At 41.9% G+C, this 23453-nt stretch overlaps 1 protein-coding gene across 1 annotated transcript in view; it reads right to left on the bottom strand.

The window, feature by feature from the left end:
* The window catches only part of SAXO1 (stabilizer of axonemal microtubules 1), a gene marked incomplete at its 5' end in the record, with an annotated part of 145942 nt that overhangs the window by 19106 nt on the left and 103383 nt on the right, over positions 1–23453 (bottom strand). Inside the window, one exon of the mRNA XM_007176788.2 lies at positions 9036–9215. Within this exon, the coding sequence (XP_007176850.2) occupies positions 9036–9215 (180 nt within the window). The remainder of the gene's footprint in view (positions 1–9035; positions 9216–23453) is intronic.

Here is a 23453-nt window from a genome sequence, read left to right as displayed (position 1 = left end):
ATACAGTATAAATCCAAGGAGAAACGTGCTAAGATATATATTAAAAAACTATCAAAATTAAATAGAAAGAAAAAATACTAAAAGCAGCAAGGGAAAAGCAACAAATAACAAACAAGGGAATCCCCATAAGGTTAACAGCTGATCGTTCAGCAGACACTCTGCAAGCCAGAGGGAGAGGCAGGACATATTAATGTGATGAAAGGGAAAAACCTACAACCAAGATTACTCTACCCAGCAAGGATCTCATTCAGATTTGACAGAGAAATTAAAACCTTTACAGACAAGCAAAAGCTAAGAGAATTCAGCACCACCAAACCAGCTTTACAACAAATGCTAAAGGAACTTCTTTAGGCAGGAAACACAACAGAAGGAAAAGACCTATAAAAACAAACCCAAAACAATTAAGAAAATGGTAACAGGAACATACATATCGATAATTACCTTAAATGTAAATGGATTATATGCTCCAACCAAAAGACACAGGCTAACTGAATAGATACGAAAACAAGACTCATATATGCTGTCTACAAGAGACCCACTTCAGACCAAAGGACACATACAGACTGAAAATGAGGGGTTGGAAAAAGATATTCCATGCAAATGGAAATCAAAAGAAAGATGGAGTAGCAGTTCTCGTATAAGACAAAATAGACTTTAAAATAATGACTACTACAAGAGACAAAGAAGGACACTACATAATGATCAAGAGATCAATGCAAGAAGAAGATATAACAATTGTAAATACTTATGCACCCAACATAGGAGCACCTCAATACATAGGCAAATGCTAACAGCCAAAAAAGGAGAAATCAACAGTAACACAATCATAGTAGGGGACCTTAACACCCCACTTTCACCAATGGACAGATCATGCAAAATGAAAATAAATAAGGAAACACAAGCTTTAAATGACACACTAGACAAGATGGACTTAATTGATATTTACAGGACATTCCATCTAAAACCAACAGAATACACTTTCTTCTCAAGTGCTCATGGAACATTCTCCAGGATAGATCATATCTTGGGTCACAAATCAAACCTCAGTAAATTTAAGAAAACTCAAATCATATCAAGTATCTTTTCTGACCACAACACTATGAGATTAGATACCAGTTACAGGAAAAAACTGTAAAAAATACAAACACATGGAGGCTAAACAATATGCTACTAAATAACCAAGAGATCACTGAAGAAATCAAAGAGGAAATCAAAACATACCTAGAAACAAATGACAATGAAAACACGACGACCCAAAACCTGTGGGATGCAGCAAAAGCAGTTCTAAGAGGGAAGTTTACAGCAATACAATCCTACCTCAAGAAACAAGAAAAATCTCAAATAACACCCTAACCTTACACCTAAAGCAATTAGAGAAAGAAGCATAAAAAACCCCCCAAAGTTAGCAGAAGGAAAGAAATCATAAAGATCAGAGCAGAAATAAATGAAAAAGAAATGAAGGAAACAATAGCAAAAGATCAATAAAACTAAAAGCTGGTCCTTTGAGAAGATAAACAAAATTGATAAACCATTAGCCAGACTAAAAAGGAAAAAAAGGGAGAAGACTCAAATCAATAGAATTAGAAATGAAAAGTGAGAAGTAACAATTGACACTGCAGAAATACAAAGGATCATGAGAGATTACTACAAGCAACTATATGCCAGTAAAATGGACAACCTGGAAGAAATGGACAAATTCTTAGAAAAACACAACCTTCCAAGACTGAACCAGGAAGAAATAGAAAATATAAACAGACCAATCACAAGCACTGAAATTGAGACTGGGATTAAAAATCTTCCAACAAACAAAAGCCCAGGCCAAGATGGTTTCACAGGTGAATTCTATCAAACATTTAGAGACGAGCTAACACCTATCCTTCTCAAACTCTTCCAAAATATACCAGAGGGAGGAACACTCCCAAACTCATTCTACAAGGCCACTATCACCCTGATACCAAAACCAGACAAAGATGTCACAAAGAAAGAAAACTACAGGCCAGTATCACTGATGAATATAGATGCAAAAATCCTCAACAAAATACTAGCAAACAGAATGCCACAGAATATTAAAAGAATCATACACCATGATCAAGTGGGGTTTATCCCAGGAATGCAAGGATTCTTCAATATAAGCAAATCAATCAATGTGATACACAATATTAACATATTGAAGGAGAAAAACCATATGATCATCTCAATAGATGCAGAAAGAGCTTTTGTCAAAATTGAACACCAATTTATGATAAAAACTCTCCAGAAAGTAGGAATAGAGGGAACCTACCTCAACATAATAAAGGCCATATATGACAAACCCACATCTAACATCATTCTCAATAGTGAAAAACTGAAACCATTTCCTCTGAGATCAGGAACAAGACAAGGTTGCCCACTCTCACCACTATTATTCAACATAGTTTTGGAAGTTTTAGCCACGGCAATCAGAGAAGAAAAAGAAATAAAAGAAATCCAAATTGGAAAAGAAGAAGTAAAACTGTCACTGTTTGCAGATGACATGATACTATACCTAGAGAATCCTAAAGATGCCACCAGAAAACTACTAGAGCTAATCAATGAATTTGGTAAAGTAGCAGGATACAAAATTAATGCACAGAAATCTCTTGCATTCCTATACACTAACGACAAAATATCTGAATATAAAATTAAGGAAACACTCCCATTTACCATTGCAACAAAAAGAATAAAATACCTAGGAATAAACCTACCTAGGGAGACAAAAGACCTGTATGCAGAAAACTATAAGACTCTGATGAAAGAAATTAAAGACAATACAAACAGATGGAGAGATATACCATGTTCTTGGATTGGAAGAATCAACATTGTGAAAATGACTCTACTACCCAAAGTAATTGTCAGGTTCAGTGTAATCCCTATCAAACTACCAATGGCATTTTTCACAGAACTAGAACAAAAAATTTCACAATTTGTATGGAAACACAAAAGACCCTGAATAGCCAAAGCAATCTTGAGAAAGAGAAATGGAGCTGGAGGAATCAGGCTCCCTGGCTTCAGACTATACTACAAAGTTACAGTCATCAGAACTGTATGGTACTGGAACAAAAAACAGAAATATAGATCAATGGAACAGGATAGAAAGCCCAGAGATAAACCCATGCACATATGGTCACCTTATCTTTGATAAGGAGGCAAGAACATACAATGGAGAAAAGACAGCCTCTTCAATAAGTGGTGCTGGGAAAATTGGACAGCTACATGTAAAAGAATGAAATTAGAACAATTCCTAACACCATACACAAAAATAAACTCAAAATGGATTAAAGACCTAAATGTAAGGCCAGACACTACAAAACTCTTAGAGGAAAACATAGGCAGAACACTCTATGACATAAATCACAGCAAGATCCTTTTTGACCCAGCCCCTAGAGAAATGGAAATAAAAACACAAATAAACAAATGGGACCTAATGAAACTTAAAAGCTTTTGCATAGCAAAGGAAACCATCAACAAGATGAAAAGGCAACCCTCAGAATGGGAGAAAATATTTGCAAACAAAGCAACTGACAAAGGATTAATCTCCAAAATACACAAGCAGCTCATGCAGCTCAACATCAAAAAAACAAAGAACCCAATCCAAAAATGGGCAGAAGACCTAAATAGACATTTCTCCAAAGAAGATATACAGATGGCCAACAAACACATGAAAGGATGCTCAACATGAGTAATCATTAGAGAAATGCAAATCAAAACTACAGTGAGGTATCACCTCACACCAGTCAGAATGGCCATCCTCAAAAAATCTACAAACAATAAATGCTGGAGAGGGTGTGGAGAAAAGGGAACCCTCTTGCACTGTTGATGGGAATGTAAATTAATACAGCCACTATGGAGAACAGTATGGAGGTTCCTTAAAAAACTAAAAATAGAACTACCATATGACCCAGCAATCCCAATACTGGGCATATATCCACAGAAAATCATAATTCAGAAAGAGAAACGTACCACAATGTTTATCGCAGAACTAATTAAAATAGCCAGGACATGGAAGCAACCTAAGTGTCCATTAATAGATGAATGGATAAAGAAGAGGTGGCACAAATATACAATGGAATATTACTCAGCCATAAAAAGAAATGAAACTGAGTTATTTGTAGTGAGGTGGATGGACCTAGAGTCTGTCATACAGAGTGAAGTAAGTCAGAAAGAGAAAAACAAACACTATATGCTAACATACATATATGGAATCTAAAAAAAAAAAATGGTTCTAATGAACCTAGGGGAAGGACAGAAATAAAGATGCACAGAATCTGCATTAAAGTAGAGAATCTACTGGAATAAAGTAGAGAATGGACTTGAGGACATGGGGAGGGGGAAAGGTAAGCTGGGACGAAGTGAAAGAGTGGCATGGACATATATACACTACTAAATGTCAAATAGATAGCTAGTGTGAAGCAGCTGCATAGCACAGGGAGATCAGCTCGGTGCTTTGTGACCACCTAGAGGGGTGGGATAGGGATGGTGGGAGGGAGGCGCAAGAGGGAGGGGATATGGGGATATATGTATACATATAGCTGATTCATTTTGTTATACAGCAGCAACTAACACAACATTGTAAAGCAATTATACTCCAATAAAGATGTTAAAAAAATTAGAAAACACAATCCAAAAAAAAAAGCAATGTACACGGGCTTCCCTGGTGGCGCAGTGGTTGAGAATCTGCCTGCTAATGCAGGGGACACGGGTTCGAGCCCTGGCCTGGGAAGATCCCACATGCCGCAGAGCGGCTGGGCCCGTGAGCCACAACTGCTGAGCCTGCGCGTCTGGAGCCTGTGCTCCGCAACGAGAGAGGCCCGCGCATCGCGATGAAGAGTGGCCCCCGCTTGCCACAACTGGAGAAAGCCCTCGCACAGAAACGAAGACCCAACACAGCCAAAATCAATCAATCAATCAATCAAACATACGCATCTGATTCAAGATCCTCATTAAAAAAAAAAAAAAAAAAAAAGCAATGTACAGGATCAATCCAAATTTCTTGACATACACAGGGAAAATGTGACCCATTCTCAAGGGAAAAAAAAGATAACCATGAAGACCAACCCCAAGCCGACCCAGATGTTGCAACTAGCAGGCAAGGATTATACAGCAGCTATTTTAACTATGCTTAGTTGCAAAATGGAAAATAAGGTCACAATGAATTAAAAGGCAGGGAATCACAGAAGAGAAAGAGAAACTATATATAAAAAGAACCACATGTAAATTCTAAAACTGAAAAACACAACGTCTAAAATAAAACACTCACTGGATGGGCTTAATAGCAGAATGGAAATAGAGGAAGAAAGAAAGACTCAGTGAACTTGAAAATGGATGAATAGAAGCTCTCCAATATGAAGGATAGAGAGAGCAAAAGATTGGGGGAAAGAAATGAACAGAGCCTTGGGTACAGAAAAAATACTTAAAGAAAGAATGGCCAAAATGCCCCCCAAATTAATCAAAGATGCACATCAAAGGCTCTTAAACTACCCAAGCAAGTCTAGTGCTGAGACCTTTTACTGTATGTCTTAATTCTCAGGTCCAATCTATAGAGGTGAGGAAGTATATCCCCACCGAGATAGCTGTGAGTGGAGAAATATGTATTTGAACAGGAAATGTGTAATATTCAATAGGTAGGAAAAGACTCAAGCCTACTACCGTCTTGCTTCTTTCCTGGCTTTTCTAAAAGCCCTTTCACTTTTAGCTCTTCCCCCTCACACTCCTGTTTACCAAGGAGTCTTGTCAATACATGAAGGAATCTGTGCCACCAACTTTCTGCCCTCTTCCCTGCGCCAAACCCATCAAGTGTGAACCCGATTCCATCCTCCCCCTCTGCACCTCCATTTCACCCTACCCTCGGCCCCTCTCCCTTTAAGAAGAAAGGTCTAACACCATCTTGAAGACTCACCTCTTTTTTCAGAGGCTGTCCACTTTGCCCATCTTTAGGGATCTCACTTAGCTAACAAAATAACGTCCCAAAATGGGGCCCAACTGTTTTACATGGTGACATGCCTAAGGGGAAATGAGGCTTGAAGTGCAAACCTCTTATTCATAAATTGGCCTCAGGTCTACCCGAACCAAAGGCAGATCCTCTGTGAGAGAATTACTAAGGGCTGCAAGAAACAGTTCAACGTTAAGAAGGGCTGAAAAGCACAAGCATTCACCTCGTGGCACCTGCTGTAAATCCCCAAGATTTACAGTCAGTAAGAGTTGTGTGCAGCTGTAATCATGCCTCATGCTGGGATGATAACCTTTCCAGAAACCAGGTGTTTTTTGTGTCTGAGCTTAATCGCCAAACCTAGCCAAGCCACGGGCCACGTGACTTTTTCATGCAGCAGGTGGCAGCCCCGCGTCCAATCTCAGAAACTAAGCCAGGTCAGCCTTTAGATAGGTAAGCGGGTCGGACATTCTAATCATCGGAGTTCTAAGGCCAGAGGATGACAATCCGCACAGACACAGAGGTGTGCAGACACAAGGCTGACCCATCCTCTCCCCAGCGTCCTCTGGCAGAGAACCTAGATGACAGCATCTCTGCATTTCCCAATGGGGAACAGTTTTACTGTATGTATTCAGATATGGGCCAGAGTCTCTGCCGAGTTTATAAGGTTCAGAAAAGGTGGTTAGTAAAATCTTGATTTTTGTTCATTTATGTCAATAAAAGCCCACCGAAGCTCAAAAAAAAAAAGGAGGCATCCTGATAGGGGTATAGGTTTTTTTTTTTTTCAGCCTATGAAAACGTGCCCAGCAGGGTAGGCACGGGGCTGAGAAATGATGAGATTGAGGGACGGGGGAGAGAAGAGATGTCTTCTGCTCATCTCCCCCTTAGTCCTTTTTCTGGGGAAGGAAATAAAGGAGAGGAGAGAAGCATTTCTGTTCTTTTTTCTTCCCATGGGTAACCATGATCCTGGCACTTTTTCTTTTTAAGGCTCTTACGATCATTAATAAGTTGTTTTGGAAATTCTTTCAGTATCTTCATTCTTCCACTCTGGCCATATCTTAACATGAATGATTTTGTTATTCTGGCCTTGGCAGGGACAGAGAGACTTTCTGGGTGATATGTTTATTGTTGTAAGTGACACAAGGCAAGGATAATTTAGGACAGGTCAAAGGGCAAGTTTTTGTTTTGCGAAGCACCAGCGGGAAGAGGGTGGGCGTGTGGGGCTCCACTGGGGGCCTCAGAGCTAGGGGATGGGACAGGACGCCTGCTCCAGAGAAAGGATTTGTCCTCATTCTCCTGAGCTTGTGGGCAACAAGCAGAAAGCATCCCTCAACGTCCAACCCTCCAAGTACCCAAATATTTCCAGGACAATATCTGAAGCTGGCCTGTACTCTGTATCCCACAAGGCACTCTTGACTTCCTGCAAATTGGGTACAAAGAGAAGTGAAGACCAGCATCTAGAAACTGAAGGTGATGTTTGTAATCCATCCCTCAACACTGCTCTTATCCCTTCCTACCAATTACGTGTCTCTTATACATAAGCCTAGTTCCTTTCATGAGCATTGACTGTGGTTTCTTAAAACGGAAAGCAATGCTCCAGAATGATCCACTTCTCTTGTTGTGGTCTTTAGACTCATAGAAACAAAGAACGCTGTTTTCCTGGGGAAATGAAGCCCAAACTTTAAGGTTTATATTGTTTAGTAAGTCACAGGTTGAAAAACAGGTTGCATAGATTACTTTTTTTTTTTTTCATGAATCAGGACCCAGAAACCTTGTGCTGACCTCAAATCATTTAATATAACTACTCAGCATAAAGGTGACCTGATTCAAGTCAAGAGTCAGATAAGACCCTCGACTCCCTCTCATTCTCAAGCTGCCCCTGTCCAGGGGTTCCCACAAAGCCGAGGAATCCCTGGGCTTCATTCCCCACATTGTGGGTCTTTTCTGCCCCATAACCCAGACATGGACTTCTTCCTTTGGATCTAGAAGACAGCAGCTTTTAGGAGGAATACTTCATGCCTCCAACCCACATTCTCAACAGAGGACATTTCCAGGCCTATCCTGGGGGAAACTGAATGAACTGGTGTTCTGCTTAGCCAGGGTCACCTGGAACCTTTACAGAAAAGCACAAAATTGCGAGGCAAAGGGGGAAGCAATAGGAAGAAATTTTACCAGGTCTTGCAAACCTGTAATGTGCGGGCATCGTGGTAGAACAATTTCACCTCCACCGCACAGCAATCCTGCCCTGTAGGGATGAGGAACTTGGGAGGCAGAGAAGGCGCCCAGCTCTCAGGTCTCATGTGGGGACTAAGCGCTACAACCTGAAACACTGCCCAACTGACTCAAAGATGTTTCTACTCCTCTGGGTCACCAGTCACAGGTCATCACCTGGAGATCACTAACTGAGCTGTCAACAGCAGATTCTGTTAGAGCCCTGCAACACATGGAACAACCCTGAGACTGACCATGTGTCCCCATCCCCTCAGTACAGATACCTCTGGCAGGCCTGACACGCTGAGCCACGGGGTTCAGTCTCCACACAGAGCTGGAGCTCAAGAATCAGAGTTGCTAAGTCAAGGGTAATGTAAAAGGAAATAGTCTTTGTTCATATTCCTGAGGAACGTTCAAGGGGACCCCAACTCAAACTCTATAGCCTAATTTCAAAAAAGCTCAAGTTCTCTTTCACCATGACCAACATCACTACCACCACCCAAGCTGACCTGGAGCTTCTGTGCAGAAGCCCAAAGCTCCTTTTTCTGCAGGAACCACGCTCTTTCTAGTTATTATTTTCCTTTCATACTTAACTTAACCTCCCACCCTTTTGATGTAGATCAATTTACAATTCCCACCCCACAGCTCCCCCTTCCCCTGCCCCAGCCCCAAGCAAGAATCCTTTCTCCTTAAGAGGGGGCTAGGGAAAACTAAACAGGCTAATAAATGCAGGATCTTCTTTCAGAGATACAGTAAATTAACATTCAGGCATTAATAGCATGTATTGATAGTGCACGTCAATGCAATCTGAACATTAGGTTAATGCTGTACATTACTCCATTAGTGGTGTGCATTTATACGTTCACACTATTGCCCTCACCTCGATGTGGTCAGGCCTTCCATTGGCGTGCACCCTTTCTGGTACTCCAGCTTGGGCTTGAAGGACTCTCTGGGCAGGTAAGAGTGATAGAGAGGGTAGTTCCCGGTATATTCGGAGAAAAGACATGGTTTCTCTGTTTTATCATAAATCTTGGTAGGGAGGTGTAGACAGTGATGCCGCCTAATTTAAGAAAAAGAAAAAAAAAAAAGGAACGTTAGGTTGGTTACCTTCTTGGGAAGAATACATTCAGTTTGCTACCTCCTCAAAATCTGACCCAGAGTATAAAATCATGACTGCCGGCATTGAAAACAGCAGTTTAACCCTTCCTTTTCTCTACTGAACTATGTGAAGCGGCCAGAATTTCTTAAATGATCTGTAACTGCAATTGGTCAATTGTCAAAATTCCTTGAACCATAAAATGACGCACAAGCATGGCTGATGACCAGCCATCACACGTGCCATGCTGCTTGTTTAAATACTGAAATACTTCCAATACCGTAATAGGTGAATGGCTGTGGCCCCCAAGGCATCTGAGTGCCAACCTAGTCCCTCCCCTGAGACCCTCCCTCCCAATCACCCAGCAATTAAGGGCTTAACAGCTGCCCTAATGGGGGCTCCAAGGCTGTGCTCTAGGGCCAGGCTACTGTCTTCCCTCATTAGTTCCTGGGTCAGTTCAGAACATCACCCTCGCACACAAGTGGCATCACACATAGCAGAACCACCTCAGTTCTGAGTATACTAAACACCATTGACTATGTGAAACCATTTCTACATTGAAAGTCTGGCTCCTTTATTCTTTCAGGTCTCACTTCAATTGTTGCCTCCTTAGGCTTCCACTAATCATCTTTACCTAAAATACACCCCTCCACGCCCTCACCTCTCAAACAGAGTTTCTCTCATCACGTGGATGCCTTTCCCATCACTTACTCCTATCTGTAATTGGCACATTTGTGGCTGAGTTTATTATCTGTCTCATCTATCAAGCTCAGAACCTTTTTCTATCTTGTTCACTGCTACATCCCTAGTACCTCTCACATCCTGCCTGGCACAGAGTAGGCATTCAATAAACATTTATTAAACGAATACTGAACATATGAATGAATGATTAAATAAACTTTGTGCCTCATTATGCAGGTAGATGATAGATAATAATTTGAAGTTATAATTTATAGTGAGTTTTTCCATTTGACATGCATGGTAATAAATGACCTGATTATTCTACTTATAGGTGAATAAAGGGCAGCTATTTGAGCTGTCCAAAACAAAGTAGTGTATCAATTATTTAAATGCCCACATACAATCCTTGCAAACCAGCTAGGGTACCTCTAATCATCAGACACCAGCACATCAACAAAACTCCATGTTAGCGATCTCCAACTTAGTTATATCCAGAAATGGCATAGAATTTTTTTAAATGTTTTACACTAAACTGATTCTGATTACAGAAACTAAGATACACAGTATTCTGGGGCAGCACATCAGAGAAAAGAGAAAAAGAAACAGACATACAGAGAACTCATCACTGCTCCAATCAAAAGCTGGTTTCTAGGCAACAATTAGCGTGCTGCTCCCATTGTTAATAAGTTCAACCCTCTACATAAACATTGCTGCCACCACTGTTATTACTGTGTGCCTCTCTTCAACCTCCAGCCACCGTCCCGCCACCCGACCCCCCCGGGGAAAATGGTCAACACCTGCATGGTTCGTATGGATAGAGCTGCATATGAACAAGTTTATCCCTATTTTCATTTCACGTGTAGATTTGTGTATCAGATTAGGATTCCTACAAACCTCAAATCAAAAGCCAAGAAGTGCTAGTTACTCAAAAATACCTCTGCAGATATATTTTATTCAGCCACACTCTGAGAGAAAAAAAATCAAGATTTTATTAAGGGCAACTTAAGATGTTACAAATTTGTTATATTTACTTTTCACTTTTGCTATTATAAAAGTACTACTGGTTCATGGTGAATGTTTTCTATTTTCCTAATTTACAAGAAAATTTTCCATAAAATGCAGTCCTTATGATACGAATATCTGAATTTCAGTGTCAAATACACTGAAAAGTTTCCTTTTCCTTTTTTTAAAATGTACGTTGTTGGCATTTAATGTGCAAAGATCCATATTTATATTTTATATACATTTAATGAAGTATCTCCTAAGCATAGGTACACAAATAAGTGCTTTCTTTTGTTTACTAAGAAACACATTTCCCACAGTATATGTTAGACGTTATTACCATTTCTATGCTCAGAATCAGTCCAATTATCTGAGATTTCAATTTGGGCCAATTAGTACCCTATCATTTTAGGATTCCTACAAACCTCAAATCAAAAGCCAAGAAATGCTGGCGACCCAAAAATACCTCTGCAGATGTATTTTATTCACCCATACTCTGAGAGAGAAATCAAGACTTTATTAAGGGTAACTTAGATTCAGGCACTTGCAATAAAGTGGACTCCACAGGCCTAACAGTATTTTCCCTCTCTAGTGCCCTTGTTTTTTAAACCAGTAAAACTTTGCTTTTATATAACCCCCTTTCTGTATTGTTACTTTTTAAAAATGTAACATATTGTAAAGGCTCATTCCAAAAGAAAAATAAATTAAATGGCAAGAAACTACATTGCAACTGGTATTATAAGAGGGGATTTCAGTATAGCAACACACTTGCATCCAGACATTGATGTTCCATTAAATGGAATTACATCTAATATATATTTATAGGGCAGATTTTATTTATTTGACATGTTGGTAGTTAACTAAGACCTTGTCTCACTTTGAAACATCAAAAACGCTCAACCGAAAGTCAACTTTTCATCGCCTAGTGTACTCATGGTACCACCCTCTTTCCTCACCTGTGCCCACCCCAACTTGAATGTCCCTCTCAAGACAGGAAGCACCGTGTATTCACCTTGTTGGTGAAGTTTAAAGGCGGAACCCCTTTATCCAGGAGTTCCTCAAGGATAAAGACCAAGTCTTCTACTTCTGTGTTCTGGAAACTAGCCCAATACCTGATATATTTTATTTAATAGCAGATGGATAGTGTATAAGAGGATGAACTGATGAAAGAAAGATATTTACAAAGACATGACTGATTTGTTCTAACATTAGTAGAGCCAAAAGGGAAAATACAGATCAGATTCTCAGTTTTTATGGACCTAGACAGTGTCTAAATAAAGTTTATGGGATCACCATGCATGGGGTATTCAAAAGCAGTCTTAACAGTCATGAACCAAAGAAAGGAGAGACCTCTTCTCCCAGTTCTCTGATGCTTGTACTATTTTAAAGGAGCTGGTGGGCCACCTTGCTCAGGAGCACACTGAAACAAGCCAAGATGGGCCAACAGACAGAGAAGAGAAGGAGAGTAAGAAGGTTTCCTTAATCTATCAGAACTCTGAAGTCTTTCCACTCCAAGAATTACTAAAGGACCACAAGTAAGAGGAAATAATCCCGACTTTTTCTGACATTTGGTAAAGAGAGCAGTAGAGACCTTTCAATGGAACCCAGAAAAAGTTAATAGTTGACACCAAGCTAGAATCATAGAATTTTTTAATTGAAAGGGGCCATGGAAAATATCTGATCTAACGTCCCCACTACACAGATGAAGTATCTGAAGCTCAGAGAACCATGTATGTAACCTAGCCATAGAGAGAACCTAGGTCTCCATCACATCTGAATGACCAAGTATGTTTCCTGAGGTGCATCCAGCTCAAAGCCATCTAGGACTCAGATGACCCTAGAATGGATGATAGAACTTTAAGTATATAACAAGTCCCTCCAGAATAGCACCATCCAATAGAAACAGAAGGCGAGCCATGAATGAGAACCACACATGTCATTTTAAATTTTCTAGTAGCCACATTAAAAAGGTAAAAAGCAGGTGAACTTAATTTTAATATTTTACTTTTAATCCAATCTATCCAAAATACCATTTCAACATGTAATCAATACCAAAAATTGAGATATTTTACTTTCTTACTATGTCTTCAAAATCCAGTGTGTGTCTCACATTGACAGAACATGTCAGGACGACCACGTTTCAAGTGCTCAACAGCCATATGTGGCGGTGGCTTCCCTACTGGGAAGTGCAGGTACAGACAAAAGAACTGCAAGCACCCTTGTGCTGGAAGCTCCCCTACAGATGGAGGAAAGACAAAGATGCTTAGAAATATTTTTGTTCAGAAAGAGGGTATTTGCCTCTTAGACTCTCTGACCTGCATTCATGTAACACAATCAAAGGCATTAAAAGACATGAAAAATTAGTTGGAGGATTTTTTTCATTATCTCCTCACTCCACAGAGCTGAGCTTCAGTTTTATGCACCTGGAATGCACCCTGTAGCTGCTCTCTTTCCTGCCACCTCCACTTTCCCAACATGTTTCCCTTCCTTCAAGGCCCATCTTGAATGCTGCTTCCACCACCACCATCACCGCCATCACCACCACCACAGGAAGCTACTGATGATCCCACTGTGCCCTGCTACTGGCCATGACTCTCTCTCCTCTGACTGTGCATGGTGTAGTGTCCCTACCTCTTTCAGGACCCTTTACCTTCTGCTCTGCCTTGCATGGTCCTCTACTTATAAATTTTCAGGTTAAGAATTTTCATGGTTGCAAACAAAGCTGTTCATCAGGGGGAAAGCATGGTAATTCTTCCTGCCCCCAAGAGGCAGCATGAACAGTAGCTACTAGAACACAGCTCTGGACTTTTCAAACAAATGAACTTCCAGTAGTTCTTTAGAACCCAACCTGTTTGTAAGCAGAACAGCTTTTGGTGGATATGGGTGACTCGTCTTGCCTCTCCCATGGTCTTTTAGAATCCCCCGCTGAGCCCAGCCTGCTGTGGGCAGTGAGGAGGGCTCTCCACTCCAGGGGGCAGAGGGCATGGCAGAAGGAGACTCTGGAGGCAGGGAGATGGAGGTTTCCAATCCTAGCTCTGGCACTGACTGCTTGTGTAATGTGGAGGACATTATTTAACTCTTCTGAACTTCGATTTCCTCCTCTGTAATTTGTGGCTAACAACTTCTACTATTTAGTGTGATCGTGTGACTTTTTCCTCAGATACCAGAGGGAAAACGCCTAGCTCAGTCTAAGGCAAGCACTCTGATTAAGAGGCTATGTTTATTGAGCAATTACTGTACACCACATGGGCTAGGAGTTCTGTATCTCATCCCATCTAATCCTTACAGCAACGCTATGATGGAAGCACTCTTACTTTCCTCATTTTACAAACATGAAGACTGAGGTTTAAGAGATGTGATCTCACTCAAGGTGACAGAGCCAGATGGTAATGAAGTCAGGACTAGAACCCCAGGCCTTCTGCCTGGTTCCAAAGCCTGTGCTCTTAATCACAGCCATACACTGTGTGGCTTAATGGGATGCCAGCCTGTACCAAACACCTCTGTTTCCTGGCTGCTCTGATAAACCTAACGGCAGTCAATTAATAGGCAGTTCTTAGACCTACCCATTCCCCGTCCCCCTAGCTACACTCAGCCTTCCAGGACAGGATGTGCTCCTCTTTCCCGAGGACCCCAAAACCATTCTAATATAAACCAACAAATAGATGCAATTCCAAGTGCTTTTTAAAACGCTGATCATTCCACAGAACTTTCTTTACTGTCTAAACAAGACAGTGTCATTAGATAAAGTCATAACAGTAACAACCAGGAAAACAAAGAACATGGAATGCTGGGTCTCAAAGGACCCTCAAGATCAGCCAACCCTTCAGCTTCGTCAGGCAGGTGTGGGCACTGAGATGGAGGGACGCCAAGCTTCTGGCCAAGGTCACACGCTGGTCAGCGGCAGCGTCCACCCTGGGTCCCACACCACCTCCCACATAACTGACTTCCATTTACAACCTGACTTAAAACTCCAAGTACAGACTCTTAAAGGATTTGCAGCCCAGTTTTCCTTTTGTCCGGTAGTTGGGAGCCTGTGACCTGTCACAGCTGCCATGCGAGGGAGGAAAACACTTAGAGCAGAAAATGCATTCTTGGTCTAGAAGAGGCGAAGGTGCCAACCATCACCAAACCTCAAGTCAAAAAGTCATCATTCTAGGCCGACGGTTTAGAACGATTTCAGGGTGTCTGGAGTAACAAGAACTCTGAGATCCTAGAGGCAGGGTCCTCTCAGATGAGGACCTACATCTCTGGAACGGTCTTCTCCCTGAACAGCTCACAAAGCCAACCCAATTAGCCTCTGAGGATGGACAAAGCCAGTGCTTTTCCCAACGTGCATGTGTTATCTACCTGCAGTGGCTTATAAACTTTTTAAATGTTTACTAAACTTTGTTCTCTCCTATTTAGAATATACCCAGAGGCAAAGGGATAAGTGAGAATGCTTTTATGAACTGCAAAATAAGACCACTGTTGAACATACATAGATATATTTCATACCAATCTTAAGACAAGACGACTCACATTCCCCCTACCTACATCTTCTACCTAGATCTTTAAAGAAACGTTGCATTGTGAGAACTCTGAATAACTCCAGCTTATACCCTACCCATGGTGCTAGGAAATTGGGCAGGGATTATAAACTGAACCTTTGGTGGTGACTAATCCTTCAGGGGACCAGATTCTGGGTAACAGAAAGCAGGGCCATCTGGTACAAATATGACAGATAGATGCAACTGATGTACCAACTAGCGGTGGCTGCCTGAGAGCCATACTGAAAAATTCATAGGTCACAGCCAAGTTTAGTGAGGATGACCGTCTTGATTGATTAGCCATGCCTGTCAAGGGTGCTGGGGTAGGGAAGTGGGGATGGGTGATAAATATATGAATGAACCTATCAACAAAAGGCAAGGAAAGGGAGGGAGGGAATTCTGGTGGAAATGTCCTAAATGGTGACTTACAGGAATCACACGTTTGGAAGACATCTAGGAACAACAAAGCCATAAGAATACAAAGTTGCCAAGAGGAGAAAAAAGGAATTAAAAACAAGGCCAAAATCTTGAAGAACACCACATTTAGGAAGCAGGATAAAGAAGTCTCAGGAGGAAAAAACTGACAAAAAGAAGAAAATTCGGTGACAGATCAAATAAAAGATTTTAAGTGTTCAACAGTTGAATGCCTCAGAAAAATGTCACAGGTGACTAGAAAGCAGCTTCAGTAGAGTGGCTGTGCTGGATCCAAGGAATGGGTGCCGCTGAGGAAGTGGAGGAGGGGAGAGAGACCATGCTGAAAAACCTGGTGACAAAACCAACAGGAAAAGTCCAACAGGAGTTCAAGAAATTACCCAGGACATACACAAGAACTGTAAACTATGTGATTATCTTCATGCGGTATTGGGTAAAAGACGTGAAATCAGATCATCTTTGTAGGTAGAGGAACAGAGTAGCAGACAGGGATTCTTTGATGAGCAAAAACAATTGCTGGAGCCAGAGCCTGGACTACAGAGGAGGTATGATTAAGGGGGGGAAGGCGGGCGGGGTTCAAGAGACAATTTGAGAGGAGAGATGGGAATCTGAGCAGCACCAATCTGGTGGCCTTGACCCAGGACACAAAGGCATCAAGAGAAAGAAAGCGGATGAAATGAAGAGGTTCAAGGCATGCACAGGGCACTCTAGGGAGTGTGTTGAAGGGGCAGCTAGAAAAGAGTGCAGACTCGCTTCCAAGGAGTAGTGATGCCAAGGGAGAGGGGCCCAACTAGGACCTTGTGCGGCAATGCTCAGAAGCTCTGAGGGAAGATACTCTGGTTCAGCAGACTGTGAGGCAGAGGGCCTTGTGGGATGGCAGGCACCAATGAGAGGAGCTCTGCTGGGGCATGCAGCCATCAGGCTGAGTGGGCAGGAGGGCAGTGAGAGCCAATGGTCCTTTGAAAAGCCAAGAGCCTGGAGAGAGCAGCAGACAGTTATGTTCAGAGCCACAGAAGAGCACCCCAGGGGCTCTCCCTGTCCCTTCCTCCTTGGCAGTCAAAAGGAAGAAGAGTTTCTTCAGTGAAAAGAAAAATAGATGAATTGAGGAAACCTCTTCAAGAAGGTGCAACTGGTCAAGGCATCCTGAGGAGACACAGGGCAGGCATTTTGGCAATGGCCCCACTGAGTCTTGGAGAGACACACAGAAAGGACCATGCCAGTCACCAAGGCACCTTCTCTTTCCACCTCTTAGACAACCAACGCTCTGGGGGAAGGCAGGTGCCACCTGGGCTGTTCCAACTTGGCATGTCTCCTCCCCACCAGCCCTGACAACACTCTACCCAGACCCCTAGTCCTACCTGACCCCTTTCACTGCCTTCAGATTTCAGTTCAAAAATCCCTCCTGCCAGGAGGACTTCACAGACCCCTAGTCCTACCTGACCCCTTTCACTGCCTTCAGATTTCAGCTCAAAAACCCTTCCTGCCAGGAGGACTTCCCAGACCCCTCATCAGATCACGGCCACTCTGCTCATCCCCCCATTCTCACACCACATGCTGGCAGCCCCCTGCTCAGTCTGACGTCCTGGCAGGCGGGTCTTCGGTACCACCTTCGTGCCTGGCACATGGTGGGCATTCAATACTCGATTGCTGAAAGCAGGCAAGAAGAACAGGGTCAAGTACCATATGCGGCTAAGTTGTGTCCATTGTGGCCTGAGCCAGCAGCACACCTAACAAACTGTTTAAAAAGAAAACCCAGCGGCTAGATTCATACTTGTTTACCCTTGTGGCATGGCCCTTCCTAGGTAAACATAGCTTAGAAATTGGTTTTAAAAAAACAAATCCTTGACCCAATCTCAAATCACACACATACATAATTTGAGCTGGATCACAGCAAACCCTAATGTGCAAGCTAGAATTACAAAGTTTTTAGGGGAAAACACAGGCAAATACCTTTGTAAGAGTAGAAGGCAAAGATTTCTTAGGTCACAGAAAGTAATAACCATAAAAGAAGGAATTGGTTAAGTTAGATAAAGTCAAAAGCTTCTGCTCATCAAAGATACATTTAAGAAAATAAGCAAGCCACACATTTGGAAATAATATTTGCGAAACAAATATCTAGCAAAGGACTGTTATCCAGGATGTATAAAATCATCTATAACTCAATAATAAAGACACAAAAATAACAAGCAAAAATCTGAACAGACACAAAAAGATATACAAATGGACAATAAACATATACAAAAGTGCTTAACATCATGAGTCATCAGGGAGAGACAAGTTTAAACCACAATGAGATACCACTACACACATACCAGAACAGCTAAAATTAAAAAGACTAACAAAACCTACTGTTGGCTAAGTAGAGTACCAGCATTGTCATTCACTGTTGGTAGGGATGTAAAATGGTCTAAACCAATTTGGCAAAAGCTATGGCAGTTTCTACATGCTGGCCTACCTCCCAGCCCAGCAATTCAATTCCTAGGAATTTATCCAAAGAAATAAAAGCCATACATTCACAAAAAGGAGTTGGACAAGAATATCCAAAGATGCTAATTCATATAACCAAAAAATAGAAACAGCCCAGGCATCCATCAATGGGAGGATAGATAAATCGTGGTATCATCATTCAATGGAATACTAATCAGCAATAAAAAGAAGCAAACTACTTGCAGCCACAAAGCAGCAGACACATAACAGCATGGATGAATCCCACGAACACTTTTGTTGAGTGAACAGAATCAAGAGTGCATACTTTACGATTCCATTTATATGAAATTCTGGAACAGTAGGAACTAACCTATAGTAGAAAAATAATCAGCTCAGGGGTTACCACAAGGAGAGAGAGATAAGAGAATGACTGGGAAGGAGTATGCAGGAACTTTCTGGGGCGCAGGTATGGTTCTACATCTTGATAGGGATTAGAGTTACACAGGCACATGAATTTGTCAAAATTCAGCCAACACCTCAAGATCTGTGCATGTCATTGTAAATTTATCTCAAACGAAAAAGGAAACCAATATTAAACTGTTAATGACACGAATGCTGAACTATTTAGGGGAGAAGTTTACTGATGTATGTGATTTACTTTGAAATACATAAACGAGACGGACTGACAGATGGATGGAGGGATAATGGGAGGACTAGATGGAGAGGCGTGTCGATGCGGATGATAGCATCTAGGCAGTGGATATACAGCCGTGCACTTTCAAATTCTCAACTTTGTCATATGCTCAAAAAATTTATTTTTATTTTTTTATTTTTTTTGGCTGTGTTGGGTCTTCTTTGCTGTGTGTGGGCTTTCTCTAGTTGCGGTGAGTGGGGGCTACTCTTCATTGCAGTGCACAGGCTTCTCACTGCAGCGGCTTCTTTTGTTGAGGAGCACAAGCTCTAGGTGCACGGGCTTCAGTAGTTGTGGCACGCGGGCTCAGTAGTTGTGGCTCACAGGCTCTAGAGTGCAGGCTCAGTAGTTGTGGCGCACGGGCTTAGTTGCTTGGCGGCATGTGGGATCTTCCCGGACCAGGGCTCGAACCCGTGTCCCCTGCATTGGCAGGCGGATTCTTAACCACTGCGCCACCAGGGAAGTCTGCTCAAAATTTTTCATAATAAAATGTTGGAGAGGAAAAAGAGCAAGAACAAGTTTCTAAAAATCCTCCGTAGATGTGATCATGGCATTGTGGTTACGTAATATAGTGTCCACACGTTTAGAGAAGCACGGTGAAGTACGTAGGGGTGAAATGACATGATGCCTGGAATTGATGAATGAATCAAATGTGACAAAATCTTGATAATTATTGATGCTGGAAGATAATTATTGACGGGGGTTCATCTCTATTCTCATTTTTGCAGATTTAAATTTTTTTAATTAAAGAAATATTAAAACAAATCCCTAAGAGGCAGGGCCTACATGAAACAAGCATGTATCTGCTTCAGCAAGAGTTTCCCTGAGGCCAACACGGCTTTAATCCAACCACCTGGGACAAAACAGGATCTTGATTTAAGCTGATGATAAGTGCAGAGCCAGCAACCAAAGGAAGCTTTCCTTCTCACACTCTGAAGTCTGTGTCAGCTGCACCGGGCTTGTTCCCATGTGGCCTTTTAGGGTCCTCCAGCCAAAAAGCAGCAAGCTCACATACTTAACCGGAGTTTCACTCTCTTCTCAAGAAATCGAGTGAGTACCCCGTGCATTTTAGATGAAACCCAACAGCTGTGCTCAGCAAATCTTCCCAAGGCTCTCTTCCAGGCATTGCCAAAAAAAGAAAAAAAAAAAAAACCAAAGCCTCTTTAATCCCTATTTTTAAATAATAACTGTCTTTGACCCACCACCTCACCCCTAACCCAAGATTGCGTTGATGTCGAGCACACTGTAATTATTCTTATCACAGCATTTATCCCACAGTATTACAGAATGCTTGTTTGTTGCCCAGACTGGGCTCCTTGGTATGGGGAGTGGGGGGGTATCTTGTTCACTATTATATAACCAGCTAAGCATGATGCCTGGAACACCTACATGCTTCCTAAAATAGTTTTGGGTGGCTGGGTGAACAATTTGTAAAACGTGCACAGTTCACAGAGCTTTTCCATATGGTCTCCTTCTTCCTGCCACCCTAAGAGCTAAGCAGGGCAGAAATTATTCGCCTCCCCACAATATCCCAGATAAGGAAACAAGGCCAAGGGGGCATTCAAGATGCGCTCAATCTCACAGAACAATCAGTGGTAAAACCTGGGCCAGGGCCAATTTTGCTAACTCCTTGAGATGTTCTTTTCATCATATCAAATTCCTTTCTGAGGAAAATTCAAGTTGATCACTCAGAAGACGAGACACTTCTCTAACCACGATCAAAACGCTTGGAGTTACGGATCCTGTGGCCTCTGAACTGACTAAATTTAAGAGTGAACAGGACCCAATGAGCATGGATCTTCCTCGGAAAGCAGGGAGAGTAAACAGCTGGATAAACGCCACTACCCATAAAACCCCAGATGTTCGGCTTGATGTTTCAACATATTAAATGTCTCATCTAATTAATTAAGGTAAAAAGACAACAGGGGCGCTGTACACCATGTTAATCTCCACCAGCCAGCTGACATCAGCTGCTCGACATGCATTAATCTGTTGCAAAATTTCTCCCTCCAAACACGCCCCTTCCCTCATTTTGCATAAACAACAACCAAGTGCTGTTTTCATAGCCCCTTTGGAAGAATCAGGGGCTGGCTAGGATTACCCTGAGCTGTCATCTTTGAGGTCAAATTACCCCCAAGCAGCAGTTCACACAAAACTCGTCCTCTTCTCTTAGCTTCAAGTTGGGGGAAAGAACTGGAAGTTCTGGTGAATCTGTAAATAAAACACTGGCCATCAGCTGAGGTGCATGCCCTCCCCGAACCCATCCACGCACACATGAAATGCAGCCCAATATTCCTGCTTTGAGTTTCAGCAGGTGAACTGGCAACAACTTGCACGGGGCCAAAGGTCCAAAGAGCAGGTCTCCAGGCACAGCCGCGCTCCATCCCCTTCAGAAAAGCAGCCCAGCGTCCCGTCTCTAGGGTACGAGCATGCTTTATATGTCCTATACGGAGTTACCAACAGGCCTGGGAGCTGTCAAGGGCCTTGTGAATTACTGTGGAATTACCAGGAACTTCACTGTATTTATTGATATTCCATTGCCTTGGGCTCCAAAACTTGGTGCTGAGGTATCTTAGCCTCCATGCTAGGTTTTCTATGCCAAGGTCTTGTTGTGTGAAGATTTCTGGGAACCTTTCCTTCTCTAAATGTGGACCTGTCTCATGCTGTGGGTAATGAGGAGGAAATGGTTCCCATCACCTCTCCCCAGCCCCAGCCCTCCTACCCAATATCATTTCCCACCTAAGCAACCACAGAAAGGAGTACTTTTGTCCTTCACAGCAGCAAGTGGCCAAGCAAGACACGCAGACAGAACAGATCTGAATCTAGTAGCCAATGCCTAATTTCAACTGTGAGGATTTTCTCCACTGCTTGCTCATAAGCTACTGATTTTACCATCATAAACTGAGTATTCCCCGTGCCCCACTGCTGCTTGCTTCAATTCTAGAAACCTTTGGAATTTCAACTGATACCAAAATTTCAACTACTGTTATATCCTCCATCAAAAAAGATTCACCAATGCTAATCTACATTTTTTTGTCCTCTGTCTCTAAGGAGCTTCTCAAAATTTGAGCCAAACCTCCTATAATGTCATTAAAGTGAAAGAAAAATAATTTAAACAATGAGTGGAATGATTTTAGAAAAGTAGCCTTATTGAGCTAAATTTATTCCTTTGAGTACCAGAAATATTTTTAAACAAGCATTTGATTCTTAGGGACTGAAGTCACTGTTACAAGATCACCCCCCCCAAAAAAAAAAGCAGGAGGCTGAATTTCCAGTTTAATTATGACCACAGATGAGCAGCTGGAATGAAATTACTTCACTGTGCTGTGTGTTCATAATTCATATCCAAGTGATCTCTGACTTCATTAATGATTTTTCTCTACTTCTCCTCAGATGTTTAGCTTAAAGGGAAATTTTTTAAATTACCTCTTTCCAACTGTACTTTTTCAATATACTCTTCACTCTGGAAATTAAAGATTACTGATATTAACTTTATACTGATAGTGTAAAACGCACTCCTTCGATAAAACATGACCTTATAAAATGTTAAAGGCAACCCACTCTTATCTCTGAACAAATATCCTGCTTTATATCAATTGCCCAATAACCAATAACAAAAGATTCAAGTTTTACTTTGTTACCTGACAAACACACAAAGATTTCTAGCATAAAAAACCAAGTTACAGGGCTTCCCTGGTGGCGCAGTGGTTAAGAATCCGCCTGCCAATGCAGGGGACACGGGTTCGAGCCCTGGTCTGGGAAGATCCCACATGCCGCGGAGCAACTGGGCCCGTGCGCCACAACTACTGAGCCTGCGCGTCTGGAGCCCGTGCTCCGCAACAGGAGAGGCCGCAACAGTTAGAGGCCCACGCACCGCGATGAAAAGTGGCCCCCGCTCTCCGCAACTGGAGAAAGCCCTCGCACAGAAACGAAGACCCAACACAGCCATAAATAAATACATAAATAAATTTAATTAAAAAAAAACAAAACAAAACCGAGTTACAGAAATTGTACTTTTTCCTTTTTAGGTTTATATGTTTTAGCTAAAATCAGAACTTGTTAAACCCCTTGGGCTTCTGGAAGAATGCAGCGGATTTAAAGAGCATTTCTTACTGGACCTCCCAGATGCTGGCAAAGTCCTAGGGAATGAGGAGGTTAGGAGAGAACAGGCAGATATACACACACAATGGGTACTAATTCCATTCTTGATTTCTGGTAGAAGACAGCCCTTTACCAAAAAAAATGAGATTCACAAAAATAAAATTCTTGGCTCACTATCATCTTTGCAAAGTGACCTCCTCTTTCTCTTCTCAAACCACTGAAGAAATAAACACCATACGTTTCCATTAACCTGGATGAAAACTGTTCTCCATGGGGCCTTTGGCTTTTCATAAAGGTAGAAAATCCGTACACCGGTAGATCTGTACACCTTCAAAGGTAACA

Source organism: Balaenoptera acutorostrata, chromosome 6 (genome assembly GCF_949987535.1).
Source record: "Balaenoptera acutorostrata chromosome 6, mBalAcu1.1, whole genome shotgun sequence".
Classification (NCBI taxonomy): Eukaryota; Metazoa; Chordata; class Mammalia; order Artiodactyla; family Balaenopteridae; genus Balaenoptera; species Balaenoptera acutorostrata.
This window is presented reverse-complemented; position numbering and strand designations above follow the sequence as displayed.